The sequence below is a fragment of the Eubalaena glacialis genome, chromosome 1 (genome assembly GCF_028564815.1).
Source record: "Eubalaena glacialis isolate mEubGla1 chromosome 1, mEubGla1.1.hap2.+ XY, whole genome shotgun sequence".
Classification (NCBI taxonomy): Eukaryota; Metazoa; Chordata; class Mammalia; order Artiodactyla; family Balaenidae; genus Eubalaena; species Eubalaena glacialis.
This window is the reverse complement of record NC_083716.1, coordinates 218,308,430-218,324,854: the sequence shown is the minus strand read 5'-3', so window position 1 is coordinate 218,324,854 and position 16,425 is coordinate 218,308,430. Positions and strand designations below refer to the sequence as shown.

Sequence of the window (16,425 nt, the reverse complement as noted above, 5' to 3'; positions counted from 1 at the left end):
TGATTTTGATCATCAGATAATATGGGAGATACTCTAAGAGAGTAACTAACTACAAGCTGCTTAGCATAAAATATCAACATGTCAAGAATTGTCCTGGGAAATGACTTGAGACACCTAATTATTGGGTTGCTAATTCACATTGGTTTTGTGAACCAAACAAATTCTCTACCATTTTGTTACTTGCATTCTAATGGAAAAGTAAGCAAAAAAGCAATAAAATAAATAAATAGCATAATTACTGATAATAATAAATGTACTAGCAAGAAAATAGAGCAGGTTAAGAGGTAGAAACTGAAAGATCGGAATTTAATAGGGTAGCAAAAGAAGGGCCTCTGCTAGAAGGTGACATTTGGGTAGAGACCAACAAGGACAGGGAGAAACCAGCACCAGCATGTGAACATCTAGAAGATAAAGTTCCAGGCAGAGAAATAGTCAGTGATCCTGAAGTGGGGGCAAACCTGATCATTTAGAGGAACAGAAAGTCGGCTAATACGACTAGAACATAGTGAGGGATAATGAAAGCGGTAGGGGATATGGTGAAAAAATAAAAACCATGAGAGAAAGAGCCTGAAGAATCAAACAGGTAAGGAAAGGGAAAGGATTTGTCTTTTGTTTTTAGTATAATGAGAAGCCACTGGAAATTTTTAAGCAGGGAAATGACATGACATATTTTCTATGAGACTAATATATTCTAGGCATATACAAGCATTACCTCAGCCAGCAACTAGTTGAGTTGTGTATCTTTGCAAGGAGACCCAAAGCTGACTAGAGCCTATGCCCCCTTGTATAATCAGTGTAGAGATAAAGTGAATGAATATTTTATTCATTCAACCACTTCATAGATAGTCTCTGTGTCCCCACAAGATTTATGCCTATGTTCTAGGAGGGTAAGGTAAATATTAAATCAATGATAGTAGGAGATAGTGCAATGAAGAGTGCCAGAAGGATGCTGAAGCAAGACACCTCCATACTTAAAGTAGAAAGAGAGCTTTCAGCTGACATAATCAGGTAAATCTTCATGGAAAAGTTGTACTTGAGATGGACATTTCGAGAACCAAGTGATAGAGAAGATATGGGGAAAATTAATGTCCATTATTTACAAATTGGATTACAGCTCCAGCTGGGGCTCTCATCTTTGTATCTTTTTTTTTTTTTTTTTCCATGAAGAACTAAGTAACAATGAGGGAAATAGTTAACAAAATCTAAGAAGTCCATAAATATACCTCCCCCCAAAGAAGTATTTTTCTATGTAATATAATAGAGAACCAAATTCATGGAGTCCCCTGAGATGAGCCATTGAGTTGGTTTTGGAACTAGGATTAAAGTCCAGGTTTATTTTACTCTCTGTTGGTTATTCTCCAGATAGCTGATGGTGTCTCTTTTTTTTCAGTTTTATTCTAATCTCCAGGTATTTTATTGAGCTCAAGCTGTATAATGCTGTATATTCAGTATTTTCTCTAAACTACCAAGTAATTGGAACTTAATTTGGAAAATTACGTACAATAATAAAATTGCATTAATGATATTTCCCACCATGCTATTAACGTTTATGCTTTATATAGCCATGCAATGAAACTGGGGCATGGTTACTAGGTAAGCCGTTCCATACTAAGTAAGCCATTGCACTAAATTACTTCCCTTTGGTGAAGAAAGATTCACCAGCATAGCCTCATTAAGAAACAAAACAGTCAGGGAAAAAAAATGCCATCTTTGGTTTCATCAAAAGAGGCCCACCATGTTTATTTTGAAAGACATGATCACACTCAGTCACTACTTGCTGGCCAGTCGCCAAGCGTTTTGATGCGTTTTTGCATTGGCACCAACCTTCTGTTATTAAATTCATATTTCTCTTAAGCATTAGCTTCAGGATGAGGTGCTTTAAAAAAAAATTCAACACTATACTCAGCATCAACTGTAACTAGCTGTCTGAAAGAAGAAATGATTACATTTATGATTTTTTGGCCCTTAATGCACAGTGATGATGATCCAGCATCATGGGACTTAGCCTTGTGGTCCTTCCTCCCTGCCCTGCCTCTAAGAATACATCAGAACAGTGGGAACCCCTGGCTGTGCCATTGCTCACACAGCTGGCAAATGGCAAAGATCATCTTGCAGAGCTCACAGGGTCATTATTTGGAGAAGCAATTCAGCATTCCTGCAGCTCCTGTGGGGTATTGCCTCTATGGATTTACTCCCTATCTCTGTCATGTCGACACTCATCCATGACCTGTGTTTTCCAAATTCATACCTCTGCTCCTATTGAATGGCTCCTACAGAACTTGAAACATAGCTAATCAGATTCTATTCGGGGAAATTTTTAAAGTGCCAAGACTTTTGCTTAATACTGAAAAATATGGATGTATTTACAAACTGACCTGAAGGTATTATTGGGAATATAAGGGAAGTGGAAGTAAAACAGTTATGTGTCCTCATTTGACTATAAAGATGAGGTGAGATGTATAGGTCTCACACTGTATTAATTTCAGAGTAATTATTAACTATCTAGTAATCATTTTAGTGAGTATTCATATAAAAATAAAGGTTAAAATCTCATTTATCAAAAACAAAGTGGAAGGAAGTCTTAACTGCCACACAGGCAAAATTGTTAATTCATTGAGTTAGAATGTACTGAATGTGTACCACGTGCTGGAGACAATGCAAGTCACTATAGATACATAGATGACTAAGGCATATCCCTATATAAACTTAAAATCTAGTGGGAGAGAGAGATAGAGACTACTAAACAGGTAAATTAATCTATGACATGGTAAATGTGATGAATATTTGTTTAGTTCTCACTGTGCCCAGAACGTCAGACAGCAAATGGTGAATAGTTACACAGACACCCTGAGACATTGTTTCTGCCTGAGGAATGTGCATCTCACTGTTGGATATATTATTGGAGTGGAGGGAGGTTTGGGTGGGGAGATGTCAGAAGAGTTCTCCAGAGACCTGTGTGAGTAAGATCATTAAGGACAGATAGGGTGGTGGTTACCAGACTAGAGGAAGGTGTGTTTGAGATAGGCCATAAAAAAAGAATCTCAGAACTTAATAAAAGGAAGAAATCAATGGCGGCCCTTGTATAGTCAGTTTAGAGGAATAGGCAGGTAGCTTTGCTGCTGACTGTGATGGCAGAATGACAAATTCCCTTGTAGTGTTGCCATATTAATCTGCCTGTGTCAGGGCTAGGTAGAACATAATATGTACAGGGTCATCTGAAAGCTACTGTGATGTTATCTCCTCTATATTCTACGTGCTTCTGATACACATCTACCCCCAAGGCATTTCCTCATCTGCCCATCATGGTGCCTTTAGAAATGTATTAGCTCAGATATACATTATATCCCCAAAGTCCCTCCAAAGAATATAAAAAATCTTAGGACAGAGCAACATATGAAGGCATTTCTAAATCTTAACACCTTAATGGTATAGATTGTTGATTGGTAAGTGAACTACCTAGAAGAGAGGTGTATGTTGAACATGGGCAGGCAGGGGTTGTATCTGAAGCATAGATGACCCTGAAGGAATGAACATCAGAATGAAATTGAAGAAAATAATGAAAAAAATTAAAATGACTTCTTCTTGGGGGAGTCAGGAAGGACAACCGTATCAAATCACTGAGGAGGCCTCAATGCCATTACAACATTCTTATTTGTACTTAAAAGTCAGTAATGAATGTCATCTGAAGCTGGAATCAGAACTGGGCCTGGAGCAGATTTCATACCTTCTTTCCAGGTGTCACTACATACCCATATAATTATAATTCTCGGGAAAAAGGAAAAAAAATATAAAAAGTTTAACTAATCCTTAAAGACAAAAAAAGAATGTCAGAATTTTCTTTTCAGGATTTGCCATATGTGTCTTTCCTGTAAGCAATTCCTTTTAAAGACAGAATTACCATGGCACACATGGATGCCGCCCACACAGGTAGTCTTTCCCACTCACAGGAAATACAGAGACATTCAATATAAGTGCATAAATCCTACCGTTGCAGTGATATCTATAAATGTGACATTTCCCCAATGTAACTGTTGGTAGACATGTCTGAGAAGAAGTAAAACTACTCTGAGCCTAGTTTCCCTCCTGGTATCTTAAATTTAACATTTTGAATCCAAGATGTTTCCCTTATTAAATTCCTTTTCAAAGTAGAGCACTATAAATGCCATAGAGGCAGACTCTACCTCTTCAACATCTTAGAGGCGGGCCCTTAGCCATCTCCGTGGTACTGTACATGTGGCTGGGTCCAGTAAAAGGCAGTAAAGTAATGCCATGGGCCACTTGGAGATTTGACTCAGGCTTTCTTGCCTCACCCAGAAGGTTGAATTCTCTGGACTCAGGTGAGCCTACCTGCTGGATTCAGGGGGCATCCAAGTTTTGCATAATGCCTTAATATACCTCCCAGAGATATCTAGTATGAGAGAGATTCTCTGAGACTTTCTTAGAGCTATTCAGAGTTCCGGAATAGGAGTTTTAAATCTCCTGAGTTGGTCCTAGAGAGTGGGATTAGGGAGGAGTCATCATTGAATAAATCCACTTCTCTGTCACAGCCTAGTGCAGGGTTTCTCAATCTGAACATTATTGCTACTTGGGATCAGATAATTCTTTGTTGTGCTGTGCACTGTAGAATGTTTAGTAGCATCCCTGGCCTCTACCCACTAGATACCAGTAGAATCACTCCCGTCCAGTTGTGACAACTAAATATTTCTCCAGATATTGTCAAATATCCCCTGGGAGCAGGGGAGGGAGCACAAAATTGCCCCCAGTTGAAAACCACTAGTCTAGTGAAAGTATGAAGAAAAAGATTTTAAGGTAGCAAGAGGCATGAATTAGGTTATGATTCTAGGATCTCGCTCTATAAGAAACACAAATGACGACTCTAATTTAGCACCCCCAGTCATGTGTTGTCATCATTCCCTGGGCATGTCCTTACTTAGCTATTATCATTAACGTATTACAATCCCTGTTTTTTTTATTTGACTTTCCCATTATATTACATATCGTGGGAATTTAATAAATGTTAGTGAGTTTATGAATGAATATGGTGGGTACAGTGTAAGATTGATTATATGTTTGTGTCTGTGGTGCCATCTCTGGGTGTTTACTCTTCCAAGGACCTTTGCAGAAGCAGGTGTGCAACAGTGGAGGCAGGGCAGGCTATTTTTAAAAAAAAAGACGCTTCCTTAGCTGTCAGTTCTTCCAAGCGGTATTCTTTATTATCTATTATTCAGTGCTTGCCATGTGCTAAACATCCTACCATCTGCCAACACAGTGCACTGTAAATAGACTTTTCTCAAGCATTTTACAGTCTGAGGAGAAAATTTATCATTACTTCAAATGGAAAATTCCTCTTATGAGTAAACTGATAAAGAAATTAAATAATAAAATGAAGAAAGGGTGGGCTTCCCTGGTGGCGCAGTGGTTGAGAATCTGCCTGCCAATGCAGGGGACACGGGTTCGAGCCCTGGTCTGGGAGGATCCCACATGCCGCGGAGCAACTGGGCCCGTGAGCCACAACTACTGAGCTTGCGCGTCTGGAGCCTGTGCTCCGCAACAAGAGAGGCCACGATAGTGAGAGGCCCGCGCACCGCGATGAAGGGTGGCCCCCGCTTGCCACAACTAGAGAAAGCCCTCGCACAGAAACGAAGACCCAACACAGCCATAAATAAATAAATAAATAAAATTTTTAAAAAAGCAAAACAAAACATCATGTTGTACACATTAAATATATACAATTAAAAAAAAAAATGAAGAAAGGGTTACAAAATTCCGGGTAAGGTACTTTCCCTCTTCCCACCTCACCAGCCAGTGCTCGCAGGTTCCAGATTATGAATGAAAAGGGTGCATCCATTTGGTGTCCAGAGATCTTGAAGGTTCTAGTATTGTAAGATTATGTGGGGAGTATAGATACATAAGTATGGGGCTTCAGCTCCATACTGATGGTGAAGGCTGTGTCTTTGTACCATCTTCTTTGTGGGCACTTCGACAGTTAATATTGGTGAGTGCTTATGATGACAAGGCCCAGATAGGCACTTGTTAAGGACATCTCACATAGTACTCACAACAGCCTTGCAAGATAGGTGTATCATTCCTGATTTTCAGATGAGGCTGAAATTTTTTAGGAAGAAGCAGAGCTGGGATTCAAAAGATATCTAACAACTCCAAAGTTCTTTCTTCTACACCCCAGCAACACTGTCTCTTTTTATTTAATCAGCCATCTGATCTTACGGTTCAGTACTGTGCTAGGTGTTTCGGATAAAAAGAGCATCATCATGGTGCCTGCTTGCAAAGATGTCACAGCCTAGAATGGAAGAGTGATGGGAATAGGTACACAAACAAACATAATACACTTAAAATTTATATAAAGTAAGTATGTACAAAGTGCTTAAATTATGTAAAATGATGGAAAAGATACTGGTTCTCATTCATCGCTCTAAGAAGCATAGAGTTCTCTGTCTGTAAGTATGGTCAAGCTAATTAGAAAGTTCAGAGATTACACTTAACTCAGTAAGACTGGCTACCTTCCTGTCCTCCTTTAGTAATTTAATAGGGAGTCAAAAGAACTAATTACCTTTGCTTGGGGGAGGTAAGCTGTATTTCAACTTTGAGCCTTCATTCATCTTTTTACCCACAAAATGCTTGCTGTTGTTCATTTATTTTGTGGTTTCCATTTTAAGAGTTTAGAGACAATAGTTACGTTGAGCAGTGGCAGAGGACGCGTGCCATCACACTACACATTGTAAATGCAAAGCAAAACTGGGGAAAATTTGCAGGAAGATGACCAGCAAAGTACGTGTGATATCCCATGCTCTCTCCCTGACAAAAAGCCGTACCAGGACCACCTAAAAGGAGATGAACCACCTCCCCACTCCTGTAATGCGGGATTCGTAGGCGACCGTGTAATTGTGGGCACTTCCTGGTCAAGGACGGGTCCTGTTAGAAAAGAGGCCTCCAGAGTTCCTTGTCTGGAAGACATTTTCTGTTGAGCAAGTTCAAACCTGTTGAGCCAGCAGCTTGCTGGGAAGGGGATGAACTTGTCTTTGGCATTGAAAGAATATTTGAAGGAATAGTTTTTGGGCTCTTATCTGAACGTGGGAAAATGGGCAAGGTGTCCCCTGTAGAGTTGATGCAGCTTTTGCTTCTCCAAGCTCACGCTTTCTTAATTTCCCATCACCTCTTTTTTGTTTCTCCCCCACTCCCATTTATTTTTCAGTCTCTGTTTTCTCTTGCTCCTTCTTTGTTCTTTTTGATGTTTGTCACTCTCCCTTTGGTTTTTGTTGCTGTCCCTATTCCTTAAAAATTTTATGAAGGTAGTTTTTCCCTTTATTTTCAAAATGTGTTGATATTCAGTAGTGTTTCTTACAGTATTTCAAGCTGAACTAAAAAAATGTCGAGAAAAAGAAAAGTGAACCTGACTTTCTCAAACTTTCTAAAACTTCTGTATGAGAGCAGGGAAAAGGTTCAGGTCAGTTCTTATTTTTATCTGAACAGTTTTCCCATCCAAATAGTCAGCATAAGGAATGTAAGAAGATTTAGGGGAATACAGTCATGGTCATGAATAATTCAAATATACATTAAGAATGCAGAACTTCTGGAGCAACCAGTACATTTTATAGAGAATATTGGAAGAACACTAGGGAATGAAAACAAATATCACCCCTTCTTATCATTTTTATTAAAAGGACACGCTGGGAAAAAAAAAACATTTTTTTTTCCAGTTATAAATCATAAAGTATCCTGGAACCAGGACTCAGATCTTGTTTCTAAAAAGGGAAGTCAAATCGAACCACAGTAGCAAGCAGAACTTCTTGCTTTTCCACTGTTATCTTTTTATATCCATTCTTACGTACCGTAAGTAAGCTTTTTATAAACAATCAGACAAAATGCAGATTATTCATTCCAGACATCTGGACTTATTTCACTCTTGAAATAGATATATTTATTTTAGACACTTACTTTAGGTATATCAAGTTTTCAAGAAAATATGATTATTTCCATTTTAATAATAATAAACTAAACAGGGAGCGATGTTTTAAAAAGAGGGTTACTGAATTGTGGAGTGGTCCAATAATATTTTCTTCCAAAAGCTGGTGTGATCATGTTGTGCAGGGATTCCTGGCACCACATGCTATCATTACAGCCTTGATACATTCAGTACAATTAAAACCCTGAGTACATCATTATTTCTTTAACACCTGGTGCCACCTGTAATGACACCAACCACGGTGCCTAGCACAGACTAGATATTCAATAAATGTGTGTTCTTCTCCTTCTTCTTTGAATCTGTCTTGCAAGTATTCATCTTTGACAGTCTTCAAAATGCCATCTATAATTTAACATAGAAAACTTATTTTTCTTTGGTGGTTGACAAATAAGCAGACCTTGATTTCAGTCTCTGAAGCACCCTTTGACTACCATCTATTTGGGATCCACCATCTTTTTAAAAGAAAAAATATATATCATAAATATTTTCAGTATTTAGCTCTAAAGTCCTTTTTTCTTCCTATAATAGTGAAGTAAAAAATAAGTATTTTAAACCTTATCTAGGCCATTTTCTCTGACTAAAAATTTACCTTGTAGGAGCCCTTATATATTCATTGGTATATGGTTAGGTGAGTTTTGTCATTAAAATCCCAGAAAGTAGATTAAAAATTTGAAAGTCCTGGGAGAGCCCTGGAATCTACCACATAATACATTGCTGTAACTAACTGAAATTAATGTGAGTGAAGTTACAGAGTTCTTGCTTTTTCTTCTCTAGTGAAATTCTGAGAAAGTCATCCAACCCGGAGAAGGACAGCAATTTATCACTCCAGAGCACTGAAGTTCCAGAAAAAAGGCACGCATCACTGGGTAAGCTATCCTCTTCTGCCCAGTTTAGAACAGGCCTTTTGGAACAACCAGTAAAGGTCTAATCTTTAAAAGTTATACTTTTAACTTTTCAAACAAAGATGGAATGCCTAGAATATCCCTAAGAGATCTAAATATTCCTTATGGTTGCCTGAGTGTGGTGGTGCCGTTATGCAAAGGTCTTGAGAATAATTGGAAATTAAGTTCTTACTGAAATACTCTCTAGGAGCAAAACCCTAAATGGTACTAGTATAATGTTGAGAATTACACACTTTGCCAAAATTGACTAGGGACTCTTCAGTTGCCTGCAATTAGATGACACTGGGATGGTTAGAATGCCCAGCAATAAAAAATGTTGGATAGAATCTCAGAGATTTGTCCAAACTTTACATTTTACAGATGAGGAATATGAGGCCCAACAAGGTTAAACACCCTCCCTGTCCCAGTCATCCGGCTGACCTGGTACTAGAGCAACTGCCAAGATGGGACTTTTCTAGCTATAGTCTTCTTCCTCCCACTCTACCACTCAGCATCACAGTCATTCACTGTGCTTGTGTACTTCTTTCATTCACAGCTAGGCCAGTGGCCCTCAGACATTAATGTGCAGAAACCCACAGGCTGAGCTTCCTGAACCTTATGTCCAGGTGCTTCTGCTGCAGATGGTCTTGAGAGACACTTGTTAGAAGCCACAAATTGAGAGTAAACTCTCAAAACAGCAGGACTGTTTTATATTCATTAGCAAATATTTATTGGGTGCCTGCTATCATGTAGGCACTGTCTTAGGTACTGAAGATACATTAGTGAACAAAACAAAGATTCCTGTATGTCAGAATATGATTGGTGATCTGGGGAGAAAAAGGAGTACCTTTAAAAATGCCATGCAATATTTAAGATTCTATGATATTAACATTCCAATACAAGTTGATGGACCAAATGAAAAAAGGTCCTTTGTTATTGTAGTAGGACTATGGTGGTGAATGGTTTTGAGGCGTTAACGTGCTGTTGTGAATGATCTCTGGGTGTTTGGCTGAGTAGGTTAAAGCACAGTAGAAATAAGATCATACTGTTGTGGTCCAGTAAGCTTTGCTTTGCTCAGTAGCCACAGATTATGTTTCTTAGCTTGGTCAGTCATCTCACAAATGTATTGCTTTGGTCTAGAGGAATCAGTTGGTAAATTCTTCAGCCCAGTGAGCATTTTAACAAAGCCTAGGCCCCACTGATGTTAGGCCGCTGTATCTTTGAATACTAGGATTCTTTGTTGTGAGGATAATAAAGTATTTCTGTGCACAGTTTATAAAAGTGAACACACTGGCTTAATGAACATCCATGCTATAGATCTGAACGTACTCTTCCAGCTGACGCTCCTGACCAGGAACACTCTGCCACATTATAAATAGTACTGGATGAGGCAGCTTTGGGAATTACTTAATTAGCATATACTGTAGTCTGGACTTATTGCTTCCTCCCATTTATTTGATCTGAAATCCATACAAAAACCACATCAGGGAGGAGAGAATTTATGATCCTAAGCAGATTTTAGCCTCCCAATTGAATAATTAAAAAAAAAAAAAAAACATTATCACCAGATGTGCGTTGGCAGATCCTTTGAACAGATGTTGGGTATGATGGATCTGTGGAGCTAGTGGAGGCACCTCAGATCCTCTAGGCCTGAACAGAAATGATTCAGTTTATTAGGCAATAATATTGGTGATAAAGTTTAATGATATAAACTGGAATGAAAGCAAATGACATCCAAAAATGATTGGAAAAAACCCAAAAGCAGACCAAAACCATCACAGTTTTATGTGAAAGGAAAAACTGATGGACTTTGCCATTTGGCCAGTATGAAACTTTCATGGAAGATGCATATTTGAGCATATTCTTGCTGTGGAGTATATGAGAGCATAAGTGATATTTATGGATTCTTATGTGAACCTGCCTGTGTGTGTGTGTGTGTGTGTGTGTGTGTGTGTGTGTATAGTATGCTAATCTCTTCTTTCTTTTACAACAGCCGCAGTATTTCCTAGTCCAAGTTCTGATTTGGAAAGTAATGGAACAGATACTTTCAATGGTAGTCAAGTGCTTGCCTGGATCCTTAGTTTGGAAAAGGTAATTTCACTCAGTTTTGTATGGACTCATAAGAAAAAGCAGGTAAACAAATGCCTCTTAGATTAATAGAGGAATCTTCCAAATAGGAAGAGTATTCCCATTTGGAGTAATACCTCCGGGAGATTCTTTTCTTAGGAGCTCTTTGATAAAAAGCTTAATTTTGAGGCATTCTAAATTCCTTAAGGTCTTGGATATTTATTTACTTCCCTGTTAAGTCCCTTAAATGAACTTAAGATTTTCATTTAGTAAAAAATAGGGTGGCATTACATGTGATCTTTTAATTTCCTGAAGCAGGAAAGAAAAAATGCTGTATGAAAGCAGATGAAGCTTTAACACCCATCAGACTTGCTGCCTTATCTATACTAATAATGCTTTTGGAAAAATTAGAGCTATAAAAAATATCTCCCCAAAGTAATAAAATCCCTTTCCTTAGCGTGGTTTAAAGCGCTTACCTATGGATTTCCGTCTGTTTAGCAGTCTTCCACTTTAAGATTCCAGATTGCAAGATGATAAACATCATTTCTATCAGAGGTGTAAACTGACAACCTATGGGCTATATGTGTATGTGTGCACATATACAGGGATTTTGAGAAATTGAATTTGAATGCCTTTAGGCAGAAGAGGTACTCTTCTGTCAGCTGCAATCCCCACTTTTCCTTATTGTCTTTTATCCAACCAGATTCTTACATTTTTTTTTAATAATTTAAGCCATAGGTATTCTTTTTTATTTTTTATTTTTTTAATTTATGGCTGTGTTGGGTCTTCGTTTCTCTGTGAGGGCTTTCTCTAGTTGTGGCAAACAGGGACCACTCTTCATCGCAGTGCCCGGGCCTCTCACTATCGCAGCCTCTCTTGTTGCGGAGCACAGGCTCCAGACGCGCAGGCTCAGTAATTGTGGCTCACGGGCCTAGTTGCTCCGTGGCATGTGGGATCTTCCCAGACCAGGGCTCAAACCCGTGTCCCGTGCATTGGCAGGCAGACTCTCAACCACTGCGCCACCAGGGAAGCCCCCAGATTCATACATTTAAGTTATTTGGCTGGCCCATGAGTCCTGCTTTACGTGCTCTTCAGAAATTAAGAGGAGATCATTTTTAATATTTTGCCATGGAGAGACTACTTCTCTCTCTCTCTCTCTCTCTCTCTAACTATCTATCACACACACACATAAGAATTTTTAATAATATATCCATGTCTTATGTAGTAGACGTTTCTTCCATCTGAAACATAGGGACATAACTCTGGTCTTTATTCATATTCCTGTGACCATAACCACTGCTGCTTGATATGTGTCTATTAGTTCCCCTTGAATTAATATTCTGTATACCTGAGGCATCTTGATAAACTTGTTTATGTCAGTAAGCCAAAGAACAACACAAAAATGTATGTCAGGAAAAGGCACCATACCTGTCAAGGCAATTCTGCCAGTGCTGGTTGAAATATAAGACTTCCAGAGTCAGTCCAGTCTAGATTTGGAAAGTCTAGTTTATATAATAGTTGAGGTACCTAAAGCACCCTGTGTAGCTGAGGAAGCCCCGCCATGTGCCCACGTAATTCCAGTATAAAGCCTCCACAAATCATGCTAGGGTGCAAACTAGGGAAAGTTATTTTATTCCATTCTATTTCTTCTATGTTGGTTCCTAGAAGCAAACAGCCTTGCATTGTATCAGTTAAGTTCTTTAATAGCTAGAATAGCAGTGCTAGTCTCAAAAATAACCACTTTATTGTATTGAAACTCCCAGGTTCTCTTTCTCACATGGAATAAAATTTCAGAATTTTGTGAGGCAGCACAGAGTCATGTATCCGATGGAGATAAGTCAAAAATGAATTTTCTATGTATAGATATATATTTTCAGAGTAGTTGGAGCAGAAAAGGGATGTAAAAATTAGGATCACATATTGATGCCTCTGTCAGCAATCTCTCTGATTCCTTTTCCTTTCTGTGTACTGCTTTCTGCAACCTTTGCAAGAATAAGTAGAGAAATCATTTTGGGGTGAGTTTATATGTAATGTTAAGAAAGAGATGTGGATGAATGACTAGAAGACCTGGCACTTAGAGTATCTCCTGGAATAAGTGGAGCCTGTCTTGTTTCCTTACATTTAGAAGTTGAATCACTGGAAGGTAGAGTGTAGATTTTGTGATATAAAGGGAGGATGAAGTTAGCTAGCCCTCATCTCACAGGTTATAATAATTAATTATTAGGAAGGATGCATTAAATATTGCAACTAACTGTAATTGGCTCTATAAATATCTAAACAACTTAATGGTGAATGTGATCAATATTATAGCTGAAAATAGTGCTGCATCTGTTAACTGGTCTGTACTGTGAAATATATGGGGGACTTCCATTATAAAAATGCTTTCCAATTATTGCCTTTGATAATTATATGCTTGTATGTATTTTCATATATGTGTTTTCTTTTTTCTTTATATGCATAATTCTTAAATGAAATAATTGCTTTGCAAATGAAACACAATCCATGTTTTTCCACTTCTCTAAACAAACACTGTTGGTCTTGAGACTAGACTCTGAAGCTCTTCCTTTTTGGAAGTCTTCCAAAGATCCTGGCCAGTTTCCAATGAAGTGTCACAAATTATCAGGACACCTAAGTCTCTGCTGTTAAATGTCCAGGAAAAGCTTAAGATTTTTAAGCCTGAAGATTTTTGTGAGACAAGATCTAGTACGTTTAGGTTGTCTAGTCAGAGACAGGAAATGTGTTCAGTTAAAAAAATCATATGCAAATCTTTTAAATCATAAAGATGGCAAGAGTTACCACATTCACACATTCTCCCAGTGACTTTTCATGGGTAAACCCAATGTATTTTAGTGTTAACTTAATAGTTGCTATAATGCAGGACCTTAAAATGGCTATTATGTAGACAGGTCAGTTTCCTTGAAGACTAGGACACGTTAATATCTATATTTACTAACATTATTATACCACTCTTCTCACACACATTGCTTTTACAGCAAAATTCGACTTCAGAAGACATACGAAGAGAACTGTGTGAGAGCTATCCAAGATATACTGCTGATTATGCCTTCTCTTGGACCACTCTAGGGAAAAATGTTTTTAACATATTTTGCCTGTCCAACATGACCCTTTTAGAGTCTTCTCTCCAAGAACTAACAAACCAGTTCTCTCAGGTGAGTGTAAATATTTTAACGTGATCAAGATCTCATAAACAATAGAAGGAAGTGTATTGTTTCCATTCTCGTGTACACAAAGTGACTCAAAATGAATCAAAGAGCAAATGCATAGCCCACATGGACTAGGAAGTGCTGACTGAAATGTTGGCTCACCTTTGGCATGAATTCCTCGCACAGAGATTCACATACAATGTCTAATTCTAAGTAATATGTCTATTTGCTATTTAAATGTGCAGGATTGAAATTATGTTAATGTTGAACCAAAAATATTGCATTATGGTTAATGTGAAGACATCTTTGTAGATGAAATTTGACTTTGCCCTATGGTGAATGAAGATTGACTGTTTTCTCTGAGATATTTTATTTAAGTGAGATTACTCAGGATACAATGTAAGTTTAATAACTAAACTATCAGAGCCTTATAACTCTCAGAAGTTAGAATAATCTTTAAAATGTTTCTTCTAAGGTCAAACCCAATTTACAAATTTGATTTTTTTATGAAATAATATAATCCCTCTTTCCCAAATATTATATATTAAAACCAAGAACTTTATAATATGGAGTGCTAATGACTATTTTTAAATGCTAGTCTTAAATTAAGATGCGAAAATTAGACACTGATAATCTTCTTTTAATGAAACTCCACATACAATGAAAGTTCACAAAAATATTCAGAATTCTCTCAAAATTTTATAAACAGGAATAAATGAAACATGTCCACATCTAACATTTTTCCCCTTGATTCTCTGAATTTTATTGTAAGTGCAGAATGCTTAAATTACTCTTCAGTAATCTGAGTTTTCCAAATGAACTAGATTAGAGACACTGTTATAATAACCCCGGTCCAATGTAGAGCACTTAAAATTCTATCTCAGCAAACTCAGCAGTCACGTAGAATGTGTGGTTAAGAATATGTTGTTCAAAATCACATTTTCAGCGTGAAAGACCTTGAATTAAGACAGAACAAAAGCCTGACTTTACTAGTATGAATGAGCTTATTAAGAAGATTGTTTTGGGTGGGAATATAATGAAGGTATTAGCTGGGTCCTGTGATTCAGAGCAAAAGTACAGGTCATGGTTTTCATTTATTTGTTTGCTTATAGTACAAGATATGATTATTACATAGGATATTCACTCTAAATCATTATTATAACTGAAGTTCCTTGTATTCCAGCAGAACTTTGGAAATATTTTATTTTGTTAAGTATGTATAATTGTAATAGTAGACATTTTCATATGTTTGTATGTATACATATTCACACACATATAATATAAAATATATAAATTTTAAGGGTTTTCTATGCAAATAATAAATAATATAAGGTCTACTAATGGATATAGAGAAGATACGTCTGCAGATCCTAAACCAGATCCTAAAGAAAAACAAAAATATTACTCTGAAGCTAATTTTATTTTAAGAAATTAATTTTAATTTCCCAAACACAATTTAAAATATTTTGTATAAACACTTTTGTTAACAAAACGTTAAATATGCCAATTTCTGGAACTATAGGAAAGAATCTAATTATGTGTAAGAACATTTGAAATGGTTATAGTTTTTCCAGTAAAAGATGACTTCAAACTGAATGAAAATCTGAAAGAATTGCTTATGTGAAAATCTAAACTTTTAATGTTTTCAAAGGCAGTTAGCCATGTGGTTACAGATGTTGAAGTCTCATTTCACCCTGTTGGTGGTTTTATTTTTTAAGCTATCAAGTGATCCCAATAACCAGAAGACAGTGTTTCAGGAAATGGTCAAAGTGCTGTCGTTTTTCTCACAAGTGCAAGAGCAGACAGCTGTGTGGCAGCTTCTCTCCAGTTTTCCTAACGTGTTCCAGAATGACACGACACTAAGCAATCTATTTGATGTTCTTCGAAGTGCAAACAGGTAAGAAAAAGTAAGAATTAATGGGAATGTTACTGTTCATAAAGATATCTTTCTTTCTTTTTTTTTTAATATTACCTTTAGGATCACTGGCAGGTAGGTAATTTAAACACAGCAAATAATCCTTCAGCACCTTATTGCAGATTTTGGCAACGAAACTAAGTGTATTAATTAAGCAAAGGAGAAACACACATTGTGGTCATCAGGATTATTGACAGGTTTATGAGGAAACAAGGAGGAACATAATCATAACACCTATAGTGTCAGTTGGTATCCCAGAACTTCTGAGAAAGATGGTAGAGCAGGACCAATGGTAGATTGGAACCTTGGCTCAGGCTGACTCAGGGACAACCAGGGCTCTGTGCATCTAGTATTTTAACTGTTCAAGAAGAAAATATTTCATTGGGTTTTGGTTGGTACTACACAGTAAAAAACAAC

At 37.4% G+C, this 16,425-nt stretch overlaps 1 protein-coding gene across 1 annotated transcript in view; it reads left to right on the top strand.

Annotated features, from left to right (window-relative positions):
• ABCA12 (ATP binding cassette subfamily A member 12) overlaps positions 1 to 16,425 on the top strand; it is a 190,507-nt gene that overhangs the window by 69,916 nt on the left and 104,166 nt on the right. The window contains exons 4-7 of the mRNA XM_061204760.1: positions 8,756 to 8,847; positions 10,856 to 10,971; positions 13,923 to 14,099; positions 15,812 to 15,990. Coding sequence (XP_061060743.1) covers positions 8,756 to 8,847; positions 10,856 to 10,971; positions 13,923 to 14,099; positions 15,812 to 15,990 — 564 coding nt within the window. The remainder of the gene's footprint in view (positions 1 to 8,755; positions 8,848 to 10,855; positions 10,972 to 13,922; positions 14,100 to 15,811; positions 15,991 to 16,425) is intronic.